Source organism: Coregonus clupeaformis, chromosome 14 (assembly GCF_020615455.1).
Source record: "Coregonus clupeaformis isolate EN_2021a chromosome 14, ASM2061545v1, whole genome shotgun sequence".
In the NCBI taxonomy this organism is placed as follows: domain Eukaryota; kingdom Metazoa; phylum Chordata; class Actinopteri; order Salmoniformes; family Salmonidae; genus Coregonus; species Coregonus clupeaformis.
In genome coordinates this window covers 29,360,299-29,376,887 of record NC_059205.1, presented here as the reverse complement: position 1 = coordinate 29,376,887, position 16,589 = coordinate 29,360,299, and the positions used below count along the sequence as shown (strand labels likewise).

At 42.6% G+C, this 16,589-nt stretch overlaps 1 protein-coding gene across 18 annotated transcripts in view; it reads left to right on the top strand.

Moving 5' to 3' along the window:
* obscnb (obscurin, cytoskeletal calmodulin and titin-interacting RhoGEF b) overlaps positions 1-14,395 on the top strand; it is a 129,027-nt gene extending 114,632 nt beyond the window's left edge. For 17 of the 18 annotated variants that reach the window (XM_045224782.1, XM_045224778.1, XM_045224784.1 and 14 more), the window contains 17 exons: positions 251-307; positions 4,698-4,837; positions 5,154-5,354; positions 5,504-5,580; positions 5,823-5,993; positions 6,276-6,435; positions 6,518-6,634; positions 7,154-7,318; positions 7,558-7,716; positions 7,992-8,169; positions 8,625-8,738; positions 8,930-9,097; positions 9,466-9,568; positions 9,777-9,906; positions 11,802-11,895; positions 12,137-12,179; positions 12,669-14,395. In XM_045224782.1, the coding sequence (XP_045080717.1) occupies positions 251-307; positions 4,698-4,837; positions 5,154-5,354; positions 5,504-5,580; positions 5,823-5,993; positions 6,276-6,435; positions 6,518-6,634; positions 7,154-7,318; positions 7,558-7,716; positions 7,992-8,169; positions 8,625-8,738; positions 8,930-9,097; positions 9,466-9,568; positions 9,777-9,906; positions 11,802-11,895; positions 12,137-12,179; positions 12,669-13,803 (3,212 nt within the window). In that variant the 3' untranslated portion in view covers positions 13,804-14,395. The remainder of the gene's footprint in view (positions 1-250; positions 308-4,697; positions 4,838-5,153; positions 5,355-5,503; positions 5,581-5,822; positions 5,994-6,275; positions 6,436-6,517; positions 6,635-7,153; positions 7,319-7,557; positions 7,717-7,991; positions 8,170-8,624; positions 8,739-8,929; positions 9,098-9,465; positions 9,569-9,776; positions 9,907-11,801; positions 11,896-12,136; positions 12,180-12,668) is intronic. The other variant, XM_045224779.1, reaches the window with a different exon arrangement.
* Positions 14,396-16,589: the final 2,194 nt, after the last annotated feature.

Sequence of the window (16,589 nt, the reverse complement as noted above, 5' to 3'; positions counted from 1 at the left end):
AAAGAGGGTCATGCAGGCTTTAAGAACAACTCAAAGAAAATGTCATGCACATTACCTCTCGCTGCCATTTCCTTTAAGTGTTTCTATTATCAACGATGCCTTTTTCTCTTTCTTTGCACTCACTAATGCTTGTTCTGCATGTGTTTTGGTCCCCTATGACTGTCATGTCTTCATTTCATCATCCTTCACCCCTCCATCCATCCATTAATTCACTCACATGCTCTCATCCAATCGTTAATTTGTTATTCAGACAACGCACAGAACCATCAAGTGCTCCAGTGGATGAAATCATGCCCCAAAGCTTCCAGTATGTATCTACAGTACATCAAGATCTCGGTTACTCTCACTAAAAGCCATACATTATTTTTACAAGTTAGTCAGTGTCGCTTTTGATCTGTTTCTTGACATTGAAGCTTATGTTCTGTTCTCTTCTCTGCATCTCTCTCTACCTGTCTAAATTGGATTTATTTAATTTAAAAGAGGAGTACTTGTCATGAAACAACAGGGGTTTGAAAATGACGTCCCTCTGTTCATGTTGCACGACAGTGAGGATATCTTGTCTATCACCTGATGTGATGACTTGTGGAAACAATGTACTGGAATTATTCTTAGTCTAAGATGGCATTAAGATACAGTATTTCACAGTTGAAGACAGTTACACGTGTAGACATTTTGAGACAAAACGACCAGGATTCCATTGTAAAGTGGTGGACAAAGCTGTCATCAAAACAGTTCCATCATTCTGCTGCCATATCAGTATATACTCCCGAGTGGCGCAGTGGTCTGAGGCACTGCATGGCAGTGCTAGCTGTGCCACTAGAGATCCTGGTTCGAGTCCAGGCTCTGTCGCAGCCGGCCGCAACCGGGAGACCCATGGGCGGCGCACAATTGGTCCAGCGTCGTCCAAGGTAGGGGAGGGTTTCCCACGGGGGGCCAGTATGAAAAAAACAAAAACAGGATAAGAGCGTCTGCTAAATGACTAAAATGTAATATGATGAAGAATCTATATACAGTGCCTTGCAAAAGTATTCATACCCCTTGGTGTTTTTCCTATTTTGTTGAAATGCAACCTGTAATTTAAATTGATTTTTATTTGGATTTCATGTAATGGACATACACAAAATAGTCCAAATTGGTGAAGTGAAATTAAAAAAATTACTTGTTTCAAAACATTATACAAAATAAATGACGGAAAAGTGGTGTGTGCATACAGTGGGGAAAAAAAGTATTTAGTCAGCCACCAATTGTGCATGTTCTCCCACTTAAAAAGATGAGAGAGGCCTGTCATTTTCATCATAGGTACACGTCAACTATGACAGACAAATTGTGGAAAAAAAATCCAGAAAATCACATTGTAGGATTTTTAATGAATTTATTTGCAAATTAGGGTGGAAAATAAGTATTTGGTCACCTACAAACAAGCAAGATTTCTGGCTCTCACAGACCTGTAACTTCTTCTTTAAGAGGCTCCTCTGTCCTCCACTCGTTACCTGTATTAATGGCACCTGTTTGAACTTGTTATCAGTATAAAAGACACCTGTCCACAACCTCAAACAGTCACACTCCAAACTCCACTATGGCCAAGACCAAAGAGCTGTCAAAGGACACCAGAAACAACATTGTAGACCTGCACCAGGCTGGGAAGACTGAATCTGCAATAGGTAAGCAGCTTGGTTTGAAGAAATCAACTGTGGGAGCAATTATTAGGAAATGGAAGACATACAAGACCACTGATAATCTCCCTCGATCTGGGGCTCCACGCAAGATCTCACCCCGTGGGGTCAAAATGATCACAAGAACGGTGAGCAAAAATCCCAGAACCACACGGGGGGACCTAGTGAATGACCTGCAGAGAGCTGGGACCAAAGTAACAAAGCCTACCATCAGTAACACACTACGCCGCCAGGGACTCAAATCCTGCAGTGCAAGACATGTCCCCCTGCTTAAGCCAGTATATGTCCAGGCCCGTCTGAAGTTTGCTAGAGTGCATTTGGATGATCCAGAAGAGGATTGGGAGAATGTCATATGGTCAGATGAAACCAAAATATAACTTTTTTGGTAAAAACTCAACTCGTCGTGTTTGGAGGACAAAGAATGCTGAGTTGCATCCAAAGAACACCATACTTACTGTGAAGCATGGGGGTGGAAACATCATGCTTTGGGGCTGTTTTTCTGCAAAGGGACCAGGACGACTGATCCGTGTAAAGGAAAGAATGAATGGGGCCATGTATCGTGAGATTTTGAGTGAAAACCTCCTTCCATCAGCAAGGGCATTGAAGATGAAACGTGGTTGGGTCTTTCAGCATGACAATGATCCCAAACACACCACCCGGGCAACGAAGGAGTGGCTTCGTAATAAGCATTTCAAGGTCCTGGAGTGGCCTAGCCAGTCTCCAGATCTCAACCCCATAGAAAATCTTTGGAGGGAGTTGAAAGTCTGTGTTGCCCAGCGACAGCCCCAAAACATCACTGCTCTAAATGAGATCTGCATGGAGGAATGGGCCAAAATACCAGCAACAGTGTGTGAAAACCTTGTGAAGACTTACAGAAAACGTTTGACCTGTGTCATTGCCAACAAAGGGTATATAACAAAGTATTGAGAAACTTTTGTTATTGACCAAATACTTATTTTCCACCGTAATTTGCAAATAAATTCATTAAAAATCCTACAATATGATTTTCTGGATTTTTTTTTCTCATTTTGTCTGTCATAGTTGACGTGTACCTATGATGAAAATTACAGGCCTCTCTCATCTTTTTAAGTGGGAGAACTTGCACAATTGGTGGCTGACTAAATACATTTTTTCCCCACTGTATGTTTACACCCCCTTTGCTATGAAGCCCCTAAATAAGATCTGGTGCAACCAATTACCTTCAGAAGCCACATAATTAGTTAAATAAAGTCCACCTGTGTGAAATCTAAGTGTCACAAGATCTGTCACATGATCTCAGTATAAATTCACCTGTTCTGAAAGGCCCCAGAGTCTGCAACACCACTAAGCAAGGGGCACCACCAAGCAAGACCAAGGAGCTCTTCAAACAGGTCAGGGACAAAGTACCGATCAGGGTTGGGTTATAAATAAATTGCTGCCAAGCTCAATAGCGGAGATTGGAGTATCTGTCCATAGCACCACTTTAAGCCGTACACTCCACAGAGCTGGGCTTTACAGAAGAGTGGCCAGAAAAAAACATTGCTTAAAGAAAAAATAAGCAAACATGTTTGGTGTTCACCAAAAGGCATGTGGGAGACTCCCCAAACATATGGAAGAAGGTACTCTGGTCAGATGAGACTAAAATTTAGCTTTTTGGCCATCAAGAAAAACGCTATGTCTGGCGCAAACCCAACACCTCTCATCAACCACAGAGAACACCATCCCCACAATGAAGCATGGTGGTGGCAGCATCATGCTGTGGGGATGTTTTTCATCGGCAGGGACTGGAAAACTGGTCAGAATTGAAGGAATGATGGATGGCGCTAAATACAGGGAAATTCTTGAGGGAAACCTGTTTCAGTCTTCCAGAGATTTGAGACTGGGACGGAGGTTCACCTTCCAGCAGGACAATGACCCTAAACATACTGTTAAAGCAACACTCAAGTGGTTTAAGGGGAAACATTTAAATATCTTGAAATGGCCTAGTCAAATCCCAGACCTCAATCCAATTGAGAATCTGTGGTATGACTTAAAGATTGCTGTACACCAGTGGAACCCATCCAATTTGAAGGAGCTGGAGCAGTTTTGCCTTGAAGAATGGGCAAAAGTCCCAGTGGCTAGATGTGCCAAGCTTATAGAGACATACCCCAAGAGACTTGCAGCTGTAACTGCTGCAAAAGGTGGCTCTACAAAATATTGACTTTGGGGGGGGTGAATAGTTATGCACGCTCAAGTTTTCTGTTTTTTTGTCTTATTTCTTGTTTGTTTCACACACAAAAATATTTTGCATCTTCAAAGTGGTAGGCATGTTGTTTAAATCAAATGATACAAACCCCCAAAAAATCAATTTTAATTCCAGGTTGTAAGGCAACCAAATAGGAAAAATGCCAAGGGGGTTGAATACTTTCGCAAGCCACTATATACGTGATCAAATATCTTTCCCTTTGTTTTTGCACTCCATGATATTTATTTGATGCATTAGTAGAATACGTTTTTGTATTGGCTAAGCAGTTAACTGTTATTACCTGAGCATATGATTCAAATGGCTTTTAAGTGATATACAGCATAGCATATCCTGTAGCTGTAATACATGCCTACACTCAGACATGTATGGACAGAACTTAAGACCACACGTCTTATTTGTACAGTATCTTATGCATGCATCTAGAAAACTAACTAGTTTGTAATAGTGAAAACTATTAAATCAAATGACTTGTGCAGTAGCAGCAAAACTGTTGATGGCACTAATGTGTAGCTTAGCTAACCTTTTGAGAAATCTTAATTATTTGTGCTGACTTAAAAAGAAACAGTTTTGACATTTCTAATAAAATATAAAATATCCACCTCATTTTTTGGGTCAAGAAGCCAAAGCTACACATTCCAAGTGGTCTGTGGGTATTTCAGTGCCCAATTCCCCATTTCTGTGAATGTGTGTACAGGATATAGGCCTATGTCTATACTGTGTTATGTGGAGATGTGTGTGTGTATTGTATTTTCTCCTGGCTGTCTCCCTCTGAACCCCCCTCCTCCCCCTCACTGCCCCAGCCTCACTACGTGTCCCGGGAGGCGATAGCGACGATGAGACCAAAACACCCTCCGCCTCGCCCCACCACGGCCGTTCTCGCCCCGGCTCCATTCTCGCAGACTCCTCCTCTGAGTCTGATGACCCTGATGCCAGGGGAGAGGTATGGAACCATAGAAATAGAATGCGTCATTCCAGTTCACTCATTCTGAGTCCTCTCTAATGACACTGGAATGGGTCTATTTTCCTTCAAGTTTTTTCTCTTTCTTATTTTTTGGCTATAGAATACTTACTTGACTTATTCCATTTTAGCTCCTAGTGCAGCAAAGAGCCTCAACTGGCCTGCATCTCCAGCTAACCCAATTCTGGGCAAATGTCTTATAAATACAATTATGTTTTTCATCCAAGTCACTCTGCCAATGTGAGCACTTATAAGCATGTTAGTTATGACTTTGTCTGATGTCCTCCTCCTTCTACAGATGTTTGACATCTATGTGGCTACGGCTGACTACAACCCCACCAGCCCCAACAAAGAGACCATTTCCCTGAAGGAGGGCCAGTATGTTGAGGTTCTGGACTCAGCACATCCACTCAAATGGCTGGTCCGGACCAAACCAACCAAAACCACCCCATCCCGCCAGGGCTGGGTCTCACCTGCCTACCTGGACAAGAAACTCAAGGTGTGTTTCAAGATCTAAGTAATTGATTTAGTACCAATAGTGTACATCTACCTCTCCCTGTTTCCTGTTAATTCAAATCTACTCTCTTGCCACTATTTTTGTTAAATGTTATTATGTTCTTAAAGTTATTTTAAACTATTGTGTTCTAGCTGTCTGCTGATGCTGGTGATGTCCCCGAGGCAGGTGGAGAAGAGGTCTCAGAAGGAGAGTACAAAAGAAGACTACTGTGAGTCTAGACCTTCTCACACAATCTTCTATTAGTACCAAAACTTAACCTGAGATTCGACTTCCGCATAACTAAGACACTCAATGAATTAACTCAATAACTCAATGAGAGAATTAATGTCAAATAAATGTTTGTTACATTCACAGATCATAAGGATTCGGTCCTGTGTTGTGCACAAACAAGAAACCCCACCACACTCAAGGACAAACCATAATATATCCATAATGCTCTGTCTTCCCCAGCCAACTGATCCAGGACATGATCAACAGCGAGGCAGAGTTTGTCAAAGAGATGGACTTCTTCACCTCCCACCACGTCAAGCATCTGGATAGCCCTGACGCCCCATCTGACGTCACCAGCCAGAAGGAGGCCATATTCAGGAACATCAACGAGATCAAGGCCTTCCATAGCGAGTAAGTACAGCTGACTCGTTTTTGGCCTGTTTTTAAACAACTACAACTTTTAAGGATTAATGAAGCCTTCATAAACCCTTTATAATGCCTGTATAGAAATCACCTAACTGGTTCTATTGTATTGATGTTTTACCATTATATACTACCATACCGTTATATATATATATATAAATATATATATATATATATATTTATATATATATTATACCATTATATACTAGTAATGATTCAATTTCTCACAAAGCTACTGAATGAATTGACCCCATAATGTGTGTTGTGCAGGTTCATGTTCCCTAAGTTGAGCGAGTGCGACACAGATGACGACGTGGCCATGCGGTTCCTGAGGAGCGGGGAGGGCTTTGAGAAATACCTCCAGTACCTTGTAGGCCAGCAAAAGGCAGAGGCCGCTATCAGTGACAAGACTGTACACCACTTCTTCAAGGCAAGTGAACCCACAAATACTGTTAACACAAATGGTCATAAATGTGTGTGTTGTCGTCTTTGTTAATATGTATTTTTCACAGAAGTACACAGATAAACAGCAGGCCAGTGTCGACCCTGCTGAAGGTCCTGTATTGAGCATTAATGCCTACCTACAGAAGCCTCTGGACAGAATTCAGAAGTACAAGGCCTCACTCAAGGTGAGAGATCACCCTTTAATGCTGTAAATAAGGTATTAGATTAGATATTTCTTTATTGTCAGATTTTCACAGATATTTACTTTACGTGCAAAATGCACTGCGATATGGTAAGAGACATGGCACAGGCCAGACATAACATCAAAGGAATCTTACCCCTCCCTTCCACATTACATAGCTGTCCCTTCTATACTCAATGTTACACATCCCCTTAAAGTCCAAGTTCCCTGAGCGTTGCACATAATGTTATTGCACAACCCTATAGTTTCAATGTCAATTATTATTTTACACAGTTAGTTATATTTCACTTATCACATTTCACTATTGCCCGTTCCTGAATGAGTTAATCTATCCCTGTCATTTGTTCTTACCACACATACACAAATTCACACAGTATGAATGAATGCACCAGTGCCTGCATTACCATGTTTTTATAATATGAAAATGTACTCATTAAAATCTTGTTGGAATATTACTGTTATTATTCATCTTAAATTGTTGTGCCCATTTCTGTGACTGTAGGAGCTGATCCGGAACAAGGCCAGGAATGGTCAGAACTGCTGCCTGCTGGAAGAGGCCTATGCCATGGTGTCATCACTGCCTCAGCGTTCAGAGAACACACACCACGTCTCCATGATAGAGAACTACCCTGCCACCCTGGATGTATTGGGGGAGCCCATCAGACAGGTAACTAACCCGGAAATAATGTCAGGGGGGTCCTATTGAGGTCAAAATACCAATTTTACAAGAGAAACCTGGCCAAAAGGACAGCTCCAGTAAAACCATAGACTGAATGATGCCGATTGGGAGTTGAAGTCTTTGACTAAGGACTTACATATTAGAGCTACTGTATCAGTTGTGGCCTAAATAGTCTAATTTGGCTGGAGTCGATATGTGATGAGTTGTGATGTTGTGTTTTGTGACAGGGACCCTTCATGATGTGGGAGGGTGCACCTGGGGTAAGGTCCTCCTCCAGAGGCCACCATCGACACGCATTCCTCTTCAAAAACTATGTAATCATCTGCAAATCCAAGAGAGACACCAACACAGACACCGAGGGCTACATCTTTAAGAACATGATGAAGGTAAGATTCTGTTTATTGCTCATTCTGTTATACTCCAGATCTCTCAGCATGGCCATCCACTGAAGCAAGGCACTAAAGAATTAGTAAACTCTTAAGTACCATCTAATTCCAATCAGGTATTCAGGGTTGACATCGTAATATTCTTGCTGGTGGAGAGAATATATCATCATTGTCACTCTTCCTATGACATAGAAATAATTTCCGAACAGATAAATGAAGTCATAATCATTTGTCTCGAGGATGACTACTGTTTATCTGTCTGTCTTCCTCACTAGCTGAACAACATAGATGTGAATGAGACAGTGGAGGGTGACGACCGGGCCTTTGAGATCTGGCACGAGCGTGAGGACTCTGTCAAGAAGTACACACTGCAGGCTCGCACCGTAATCATCAAGAACTCCTGGCTGCGAGACCTCAGGGACCTTCAGCAGCGCTACACCATGCCTGCCTGGAGTGAGTCTGACGTACACACATTTACTCAGATTAATGTATATTTCCATGTTATTTTTACTCTTTATTTTGATTTGTTATTCACTGTGTCACTATTCATATATTTTTATTTATGTTTTATCTTATCTTTAACTCTGCATTGTTGGAAAAGGACCCGTAAGTAAGCATTTCACTGTTAGTCTATGAAGCATGTGACAAATAACATTTGATTTGAGATCCACTGACACACATTGCACGTGCACACACACATTCAGTCAGATCCACCTGACACACGCAGTAGACAAACAGAGAGGCATAGTTTGACGACACAGCACATTGTGATCTAAACTTTACTATCAAACAAGTATGTTTTACATACTATAAAATTGCAACCATTATTTGACAGGTAATTGCATAAAATATGTCATCCCTCCACTCAGGATTGATTGCTGTGTAAATTCATCCCTCTATCTGTCCAGGTATGCCTGACTTTGATGAGCTTCTGGCTGACTGCTCAGCGGAGCTGGGACAGACTGTGAAACTGGCCTGCAAGGTTACTGGAGTACCCAAACCTGTGGTCACCTGGTACAAGGGTAAGAGACGCACCAGCGAGACCACTGTGCATACGCAATAGCTGTGTGTGTGGAGTTTTAGAATATCAATGAACTACAGACACTAACGTTAGTAATGTTTGTTTTTCTCTACATACTGTAGCCACACTGTGTTAATGTAGAAACAGCTCTATGTAACTACGTGTTAACACTGTTTCCTCCTCTGATGACAGATGGGCATGCGGTGGAGGCTGACCCTCACCACATCATCATCGAGGACCCTGATGGTTCCTGCACCCTGATCCTGGACAACATGATAGCTGATGACTCTGGACAGTACATGTGCTTCGCCACTAGCACAGCAGGCAATGCCAGCACTCTGGGGAAGATCACTGTCCAAGGTCAGTCTCTATTAGGATATGATACTAACATTGGGCTTGAACTTGTGAAAGTGGATAAAGCAGACTACTCATAAGAATCATGGATATTCATCAGAGGAGGCTGGTGGGAAGAGCTATAGGATGATGGGCTCATTGTAATGGCTGGAATGGAATAAATGGTTTCCATATGTTTGTGTTTGATATCGTTTTATTTATTCCAGTCTAGCCATTACAATGAGCCTATCTTCCTATAGCTCCTCCCACCAGTCTCCTCTGATATACAGTACATGTCAGCAGCTTATAGTGATGGATACTTTGCTTGTCCGGGATGATAATTGTTATTCTTATGAGAGAAGAACACTATTTTTAAGAGTATGTGTGTGTTGTAGTGCCTCCTCGTTTCGTGAACAAGATGAGGAATGCTGTCTTTAACATTGGTGAGGATGCTCAGTTCTCCTGCACCATCCAGAGCGCCCCCAGCCCCAAGATCAGGTATGCTGCACCACACCACACCCCTCTCATAGGCTCTTCAAACTGACAACTTTTTAGTGATATCGGACTGTGGCATTTGTTTCTTCTTACTGTCGTCATTATGTTACCCATTCTTAATGGTTAATAAGTATACATAAGATAATGAATAAGTATTGAAATAAACATTTTGAGAGCTCTCAATAAACTGTTTGGTGTGTTTTCTGGCCAGGTGGTTCAAGGAGGGCAGGCTGCTGACTGACCAGGAGAAGTATCAGACCTACAGTGAGTCCCGTAGTGGAGTCCTAGTGCTAGTCATTAAAGGCACTACGGAGAGAGACCTGGGACATTACGAGTGTGAGGTAGGCCTATAATTCACCACCCCTAGTAATCGACTGAAATGCACTTTCAATAGAGAATCTTAATTCAGGATTAGGGTTAATCTGGGTCCAGGAAACCATTCCATACAGATGTAAAACACTGGACTTGCAAGCCACCTCACCGAAATTGCTGCCAACCTACACTACCGGTCAAAGGTTTTAGAACACCTACTCATTCAAGGGTTTTTCTTCATTTTTACTATTTTCTACATTGTAGAATAATAGTGAAGACATCAAAACTATGAACTAACACATATGCAATCATGTAGTAACCAAGTAAGTGTTAAACAAATCAAAATATATTTTATATTTGAGATTCTTCAAATAGCCACCCTTTGCCTTGATGACAGCTTTGCACACTCTTGGCATTCTCTCAACCAGCTTCATGAGGTAGTCACTTGGAATGCATGTGCCTCCTTAAAAGGTGTGCCTCCTTAAAAGTTAATTGTGGGTATACAGAAGATAGCCCTATTTGGTAAAAGACCAAGTCCATATTATGGCAATAACAGCTCAAATAAGCAAAGAGAAACGACAGTCCATCATTACTTTAAGTCATGGTCAATACGGAACATGTCAAGAACTTTGAAAGTTTCTTCAAGTGCAGTCGCAAAAACCATCAAGCGCTATGGTGAAACTGGCTCTCATGAGGACCGCCACAGGAATGGAAGACCCAGAGTTACCTCTGCTGCAGAGGATAGGTTCATTAGAGTTACCAGCCTCAGAAATTGCAGCCCAAATAAATGCTTCACAGAGTTCAAGTAACAGACACATCTCAACATCAACTGTTCAGAGGAGACTGTGTGAATCAGGCCTTCATGGTCGAATTGCTGCAAAGAAACCACTACTAAAGGACACCAATAAGAAGAAGAGACCTGCTTGGGCCAAGAAACACAAACAATGGACATTAGACCGGTGGAAATGTGTCCTTTTAGTCTTGAGTCCAAATTAGAGATTTTTGGTTCCATCCGCCGTGTCTTTGTGAGATGCGGTGTGGGTGAACGGATGATCTCCGCATGTGTATTTCCCACCGTAAAGCATGGAGGAGGAGGTGTTATGGTGTGGGGGTGCTTTGCTGGTGACAATGTCTGTGATTTATTTAGAATTCAAGGCACACTTAACCAGCATGGCTACCACAGCATTCTGCAGTGATACGCCATCCCATCTGGTTTGGGCTTAGTGGGACTATCATTTGTTTTTCAACAGGACAATGACCCAACACACCTCCAGGCTGTGTAAGGGCTATTTCACCAGGAAGGAACGTGATGGAGTGCTGCATCAGATGACCTGGCCTCCACAATCCCCTGACCTCAACCCAGTTGAGATGGTTTGGGATGAGTCGGACCGCAGAGTGAAGGAAAAGCAGCCAACAGGTGCTCAGCATATGTGGGAACTCCTTCAAGACTGTTGGAAAAGCATTCCAGGTGAAGCTGGTTGAGAGAATGCCAAGAGTGTGCAAAGCTGTCATCAAGGCAAAGGGTGGCTATTTGAAGAATCTCAAATATAAAATATATTCTGATTTTTTTTAACACTGTTTTGATTACTACATGATTCCATATGTGTTATTTCATAGTTTTGAAGTATTCACTATTATTCAACAATGTAGAAAATAGTAAAAATAAAGAAAAACCCTTGAATGAGTAGGTGTTCTAAAACTTTTGACCGGTAGTGTAAGTGTATCACTTGTGAATGATCAATATAAATGAAAACCATAGAGATAAATATTAGTAGTAACATGTAACAGTGGTTACATGCTTTGGATGTTTTGCATCCAATGCTTTACTCTTTCTAAAGAGGATTGTTTTCATGAGAAATTACTGTGATAAGATGAAGCCATTGGTTAAGTAACCCTAATGTATTCTCCCCACTGCCCATCCCAGTTGTCCAATCGACTGGGTAGTGCTAAATGTGCAGCTGATCTGTACCTTCCTTCTGCTGTGGCTAGAAGAGGAGAGCAGGCGATCACCATCGAAGGTAGGAATGCTCCCTTTCATACACATACCGTTGTGCATTAGTTTAATAATTGTCCTATTTTACCAGGTACTTCAAATGTAGAGAATGTATGCTTTTATTTCCATAAGCCACAATAATTTAAGGAAAAAGATGAACCATCAGTTCATCAACAATGTAGATTCTGTCGTCTTTTGTCTTAAACATTAGCTAGCAATTTATTTATCTGGCTAACTGTATAAGCTCCATCCTGCTTTCCTTGTAGTCACCGAGCAGGAGACTAAAATACCAAAGAAAACCATCATCATGTAAGTGTGACCAGCTTATGATGCAGGCTAGAAGAAGCATGTATACTTGTGCGTGTCCCCCTTCGGCCTCTGCATACATGGCCATGCAGTATTTGAACCCTGAGTGTGAGAGGGACTCAACCCCAAATATAACTTCCAAGGAGCCGGCATATTGAATGCATAAGGAATGGCCGTTAATCTTTTTTGTGTATGCACATTTTCCTTAACTCATGTACCATCGCAGACAAAGCCTCTCATGACATGTTTGTATGAGTAGACAAGACTCCATTTTGCTCTGTGTGTGTGTGTGTGTGTGTGTGTGTGTGTGTGTGTGTGTACACGCTAATTAACACCTTGCCTATGTAGGCCTAGTGTGAAAACAGCATGCCAACAAGCTGTTCTGTCCCTCTCATACCCTCTCTGCTGTCTCTCTCATACCCTCTGTGCTATTCCTCTCATACCTCCTGGTCTGTCCCTCTCTCACACCCTCTGTGCTGTGTCCCCTCCCAGAGAGGAGACCATAACCACGGTGGTGAAGAACACCCGCATGAAGCGTCGCGGCCTGTCTCCATCTGGGTTCAACCGCTCCCAAACCTCCACCCCAGATCTCCCCAACACCCCCACGGTCAGGCAGAGGAGGCAGGCTTCCGCCAACAGGAAGACCACCATCCCCACCCTGTACGTCACGGAGCCCGAGGGGGCCGTAGGGGCCCGGGCTGCGGAGAACAAGTGGGTGGAGGTAGAGGAAATCATAGAGTACAAGGTCAACAAGTCGCCCAGGCTATCCAGGAGAGGGGTCTCCCAAGCCGGGTCGGAGCAGTCACACACCCCCTCCTCCACCCGGCCACGGAGATCCCCAAACCCCAACGCCAACAACTCCAACAACAAGCTGGTAGAGCTGCAGAATCTCTCCGAGCTGCAGGGGGCACAGCCTCTGTCCTGGGACGATGAGGAGGAGGATGATGACGTGGCTGTGGATGGGTCCGAGGTCGCCAGTGGATTCAGTGGAAAGGCCTACGAGGTCTCCTCTGTTCTAATCCCTAACGACCATGAACATGAAGAGGATGAGGCCTGGCTAGAGGAGCAGCAAGAGGCCTTCATCACAGAACCGGATGATGACGACGACAACACACTCAAGAAGCTGGACCCTAAGATCCTGACCCAGGGCGGTCACGTTCTCACCCTGGAGGACCTGGAGGACTATGTTCCCAGGGAGGGGGAGACCTACGGCTCCACCAACACCCGCTCGTCACCTGTCGAGAGGCCCTGTGAGATCTCAGTGCTCCAGAGGGAGATTGGGGGCTCTGCTGTGGGCCAGCCGGTGCTGTTCAACGTGGGGAGGCCTGTGGTGCTGCCTAGGGAGAGGCCCAGGCCTGGCTTCTTCAGCCGCTTTAGAGAGCACTTCTCAGGAAGCCTGTTCTCCCCGGCCGCCCCCCACCACAACCACCACCCCAGCGGAGGCCAGTCCAGTAGGGAGATTCCCATCCAGGTCAGCCACGCCAAGTTAGAGGTCAAGCCGTTGTACTGCTCTGAGGTGCAGAGAGTGGAGGGAGGGCAGCAGAGCTACAAAACCAAGGTCTACACGTCAGTGGGCAAGCCAGTCACTCTTCAGATTAGCAAGAATAACCCATATCAAAACCAATAACCTAGTGTGTGGAAATACGTAGCTGGATTAGAACCAAGCAGATTGTTGTTATTTGGTGAGGTACAATAGCCCTTTTAGTCTTAAATGGGAACATTTCTACTAAAGTGTTAAAAAGCATATTCTAACATTGCATTTTACTGCAAATGGCGGATCATTCCATTTTCAAGCAACCCATCTGAAAGTAAAATGCAGACACAGGAAGTCAGTCATTTTGGTCAGACAGAAAGTAGATTTTAAAGGACAAAACATCAGAAGGGGGTTGGATATGTTTAGGCTAAATTATTTCCGAACGCCATTGTATACTATCCAGCCTTCAATTTATTGTTGCCTTGCTTGCAACATATTTGATGTACTGAAAAAGACAATAATTATGAGTGTTACAACATGGACTGACACTATTTTCAAGTTCAAAAATCCATCTGCTTTACCCTCAGGTGACAGAGGTTTAGAATTTTAACTCCTTGATGTTAAACTTCTGTCTTGTAGAAGAACATCAGTGTACAGCATTTAACACTAAGTTTACAAAACATTAGGTACACCTTCCTAATTTTGAGTTGCACCCCCTTTAGCCCTCAGAACAGCCTCAATTTGTCAGGGCATGGACTCTACAAGGTGTTGAAAGCGTTCCACAGGGATGCTGGCCCATGTTGACCAAAATGCTTCCCACAGTTGTGTCAAGTTGACTGGATGTCCTTTGGTTGGTGGAACATTGTTGATACACACTTGAAACTGTTGAGCATGAAAAACCCAGCAGCGTTGCAGTTCTTGACACTCAAACGTGCACCTACTACCATACCCCGTTCAAAGCCACACATCTTTTGTCTTGCTCATTCACCCTCTGAATGGCACACACACAATCCCTGTCTCAGTTGTCTCAAGGCTTAAACATCCTTCTTTAACCCATCTCCTCCCCTTCATCTACACTGATTGAAGTGGATTTAACAAGTGACATCAATAAGGGATCATAGCTTTCACCTGGATTTACCTGGTCAGTCTATGTCATGGTGTTCCTAATGTTTTGTCCACTCATTTTGTTGTTTGTCTCTGTTTGTTGTTTCCAGCTGAAGTTTAATGAACAAGGAATATCCACCTTGACTTGTAGCGTATCAGTTTGTACGTAGGCTAACTCCTGTGAAAGGAGAAACTGTTTGTGTCTCGAACAGTAACTTACCAAACCAATGACTTCAGCAACAAATATGATATTGTACAGTAAAGAGCAGTCAGATTTGAAACGTTACAGAGAACTTGTAATTCTGGGATCCCCCCAAAAAGAATAACAAGATGATAGAAGTATAAAAGAGCATTGATTTCTGAAGTTGCTGAATTGTGTGACACATTGACAATGTTCTCTCAACAGCAGTCACTCGAGAATGCAGATTAAAGCCAGACACATGGATCATTGAATTGTCCTTCAGATTGGGTAGTCGGTCCTCCTATGCAGAAAAAAGTCTCAAATGTTTTAAACATTTCTAAATGGTCAATTACATGTTGTGCAGAGTTGATACTTTTACATGAACTGTATATCACTTGTGGTTTGGACTGAGGAATGATCTAGGTCTATGATTGTGTTATACAGGTCTCATATAAAAGGGTCTCTGTTTACTTCAGGTTATATCCATCCAAAAAGAGCTATATAGGATAATTAATCTTGTACTGGGTCATTTGTTTTATAGAAAGCCAACTCTTCATTATCAGTTTATTGAGAGCAATGAACAGTGGATTGACTTCAGACAATTTTAAAGTATTTGTGATTGAGTAAAATGTACTTAAAATATGTTTAGATAAGTGACAGCATGATATGTATTAGCTGTTTGAAAGCTGATTTTAGTGTTTATCCGATTAACACAATGTAATTTTAATCCTGTCATATTTGGATCAGGTGAGAGCAGTTACATAGGAGTGAGTCATTGATCACACTGGATTTAAGAACTTTGTTGCAATATCTTGTTTTAAAAAGTGAATTTCTGTTTCCCAAAGTAAGAGTGATATTTTATTTTTGTTTTATGTTATTTTAAATGTCTTGTAGAAGCATTTAAAGATGTATTTTGTGAAAGAAATTCAACATAAAGCACAAATAGGTTTTGACTGCCTGCACATGTTAAGTTAATGGAAATACATTTTGAATATACAAAAATAAATAAATTGCAACTGATGATCGGCCTGTTTTATTCACTCCTGGTGAATGTTTGGGTTGATTTATATCAGGGATGGACAACTCCAGTCCTCGGGGGCCGGAGGGGTGTCACACTTTTCCACATCCCTAGCAAACACAGCTGATTAAACTAATTGCATTCTAAACTGAAGATCATGATTAGTTGATTATTGGGAGCCAGGTTTGTTTGCTGGGGTTGGGGCAAAAGTGTGACACTAATCAGGCCCCCCGAGGACTGGAATAGCCCATCCCTGGTTTATATAAATCATTGGTTGGTAAAGCAATCACTGAATGTAAATGTTTGTGCATTGTCTTCCTCTAGTCCAGGGGTATGCAAACCTGGTCCTGGAGTGCCGCAGGCACATCATATCTTTGATTTAACCGACCTGGAAGACCAGGTGTGTTGAATTTAGGTAATCACTGAACTGATCAATTAGCTCAGTTGGTCAGGCGTAGTGACTAGTTGGAACAAAATGTTGCAGTACCTGCGGCACTCCAGGAACAGGGTTGCCTACACCCGCTCTAGTCTGTATCCTCAACTACATTGAACCTTTAACATATAGAAGTGTAGGGCTAAGAAATACTAGCCAGAATTAGGAGTCAACAATGGTAGCTCTAACTATTGATTACATAT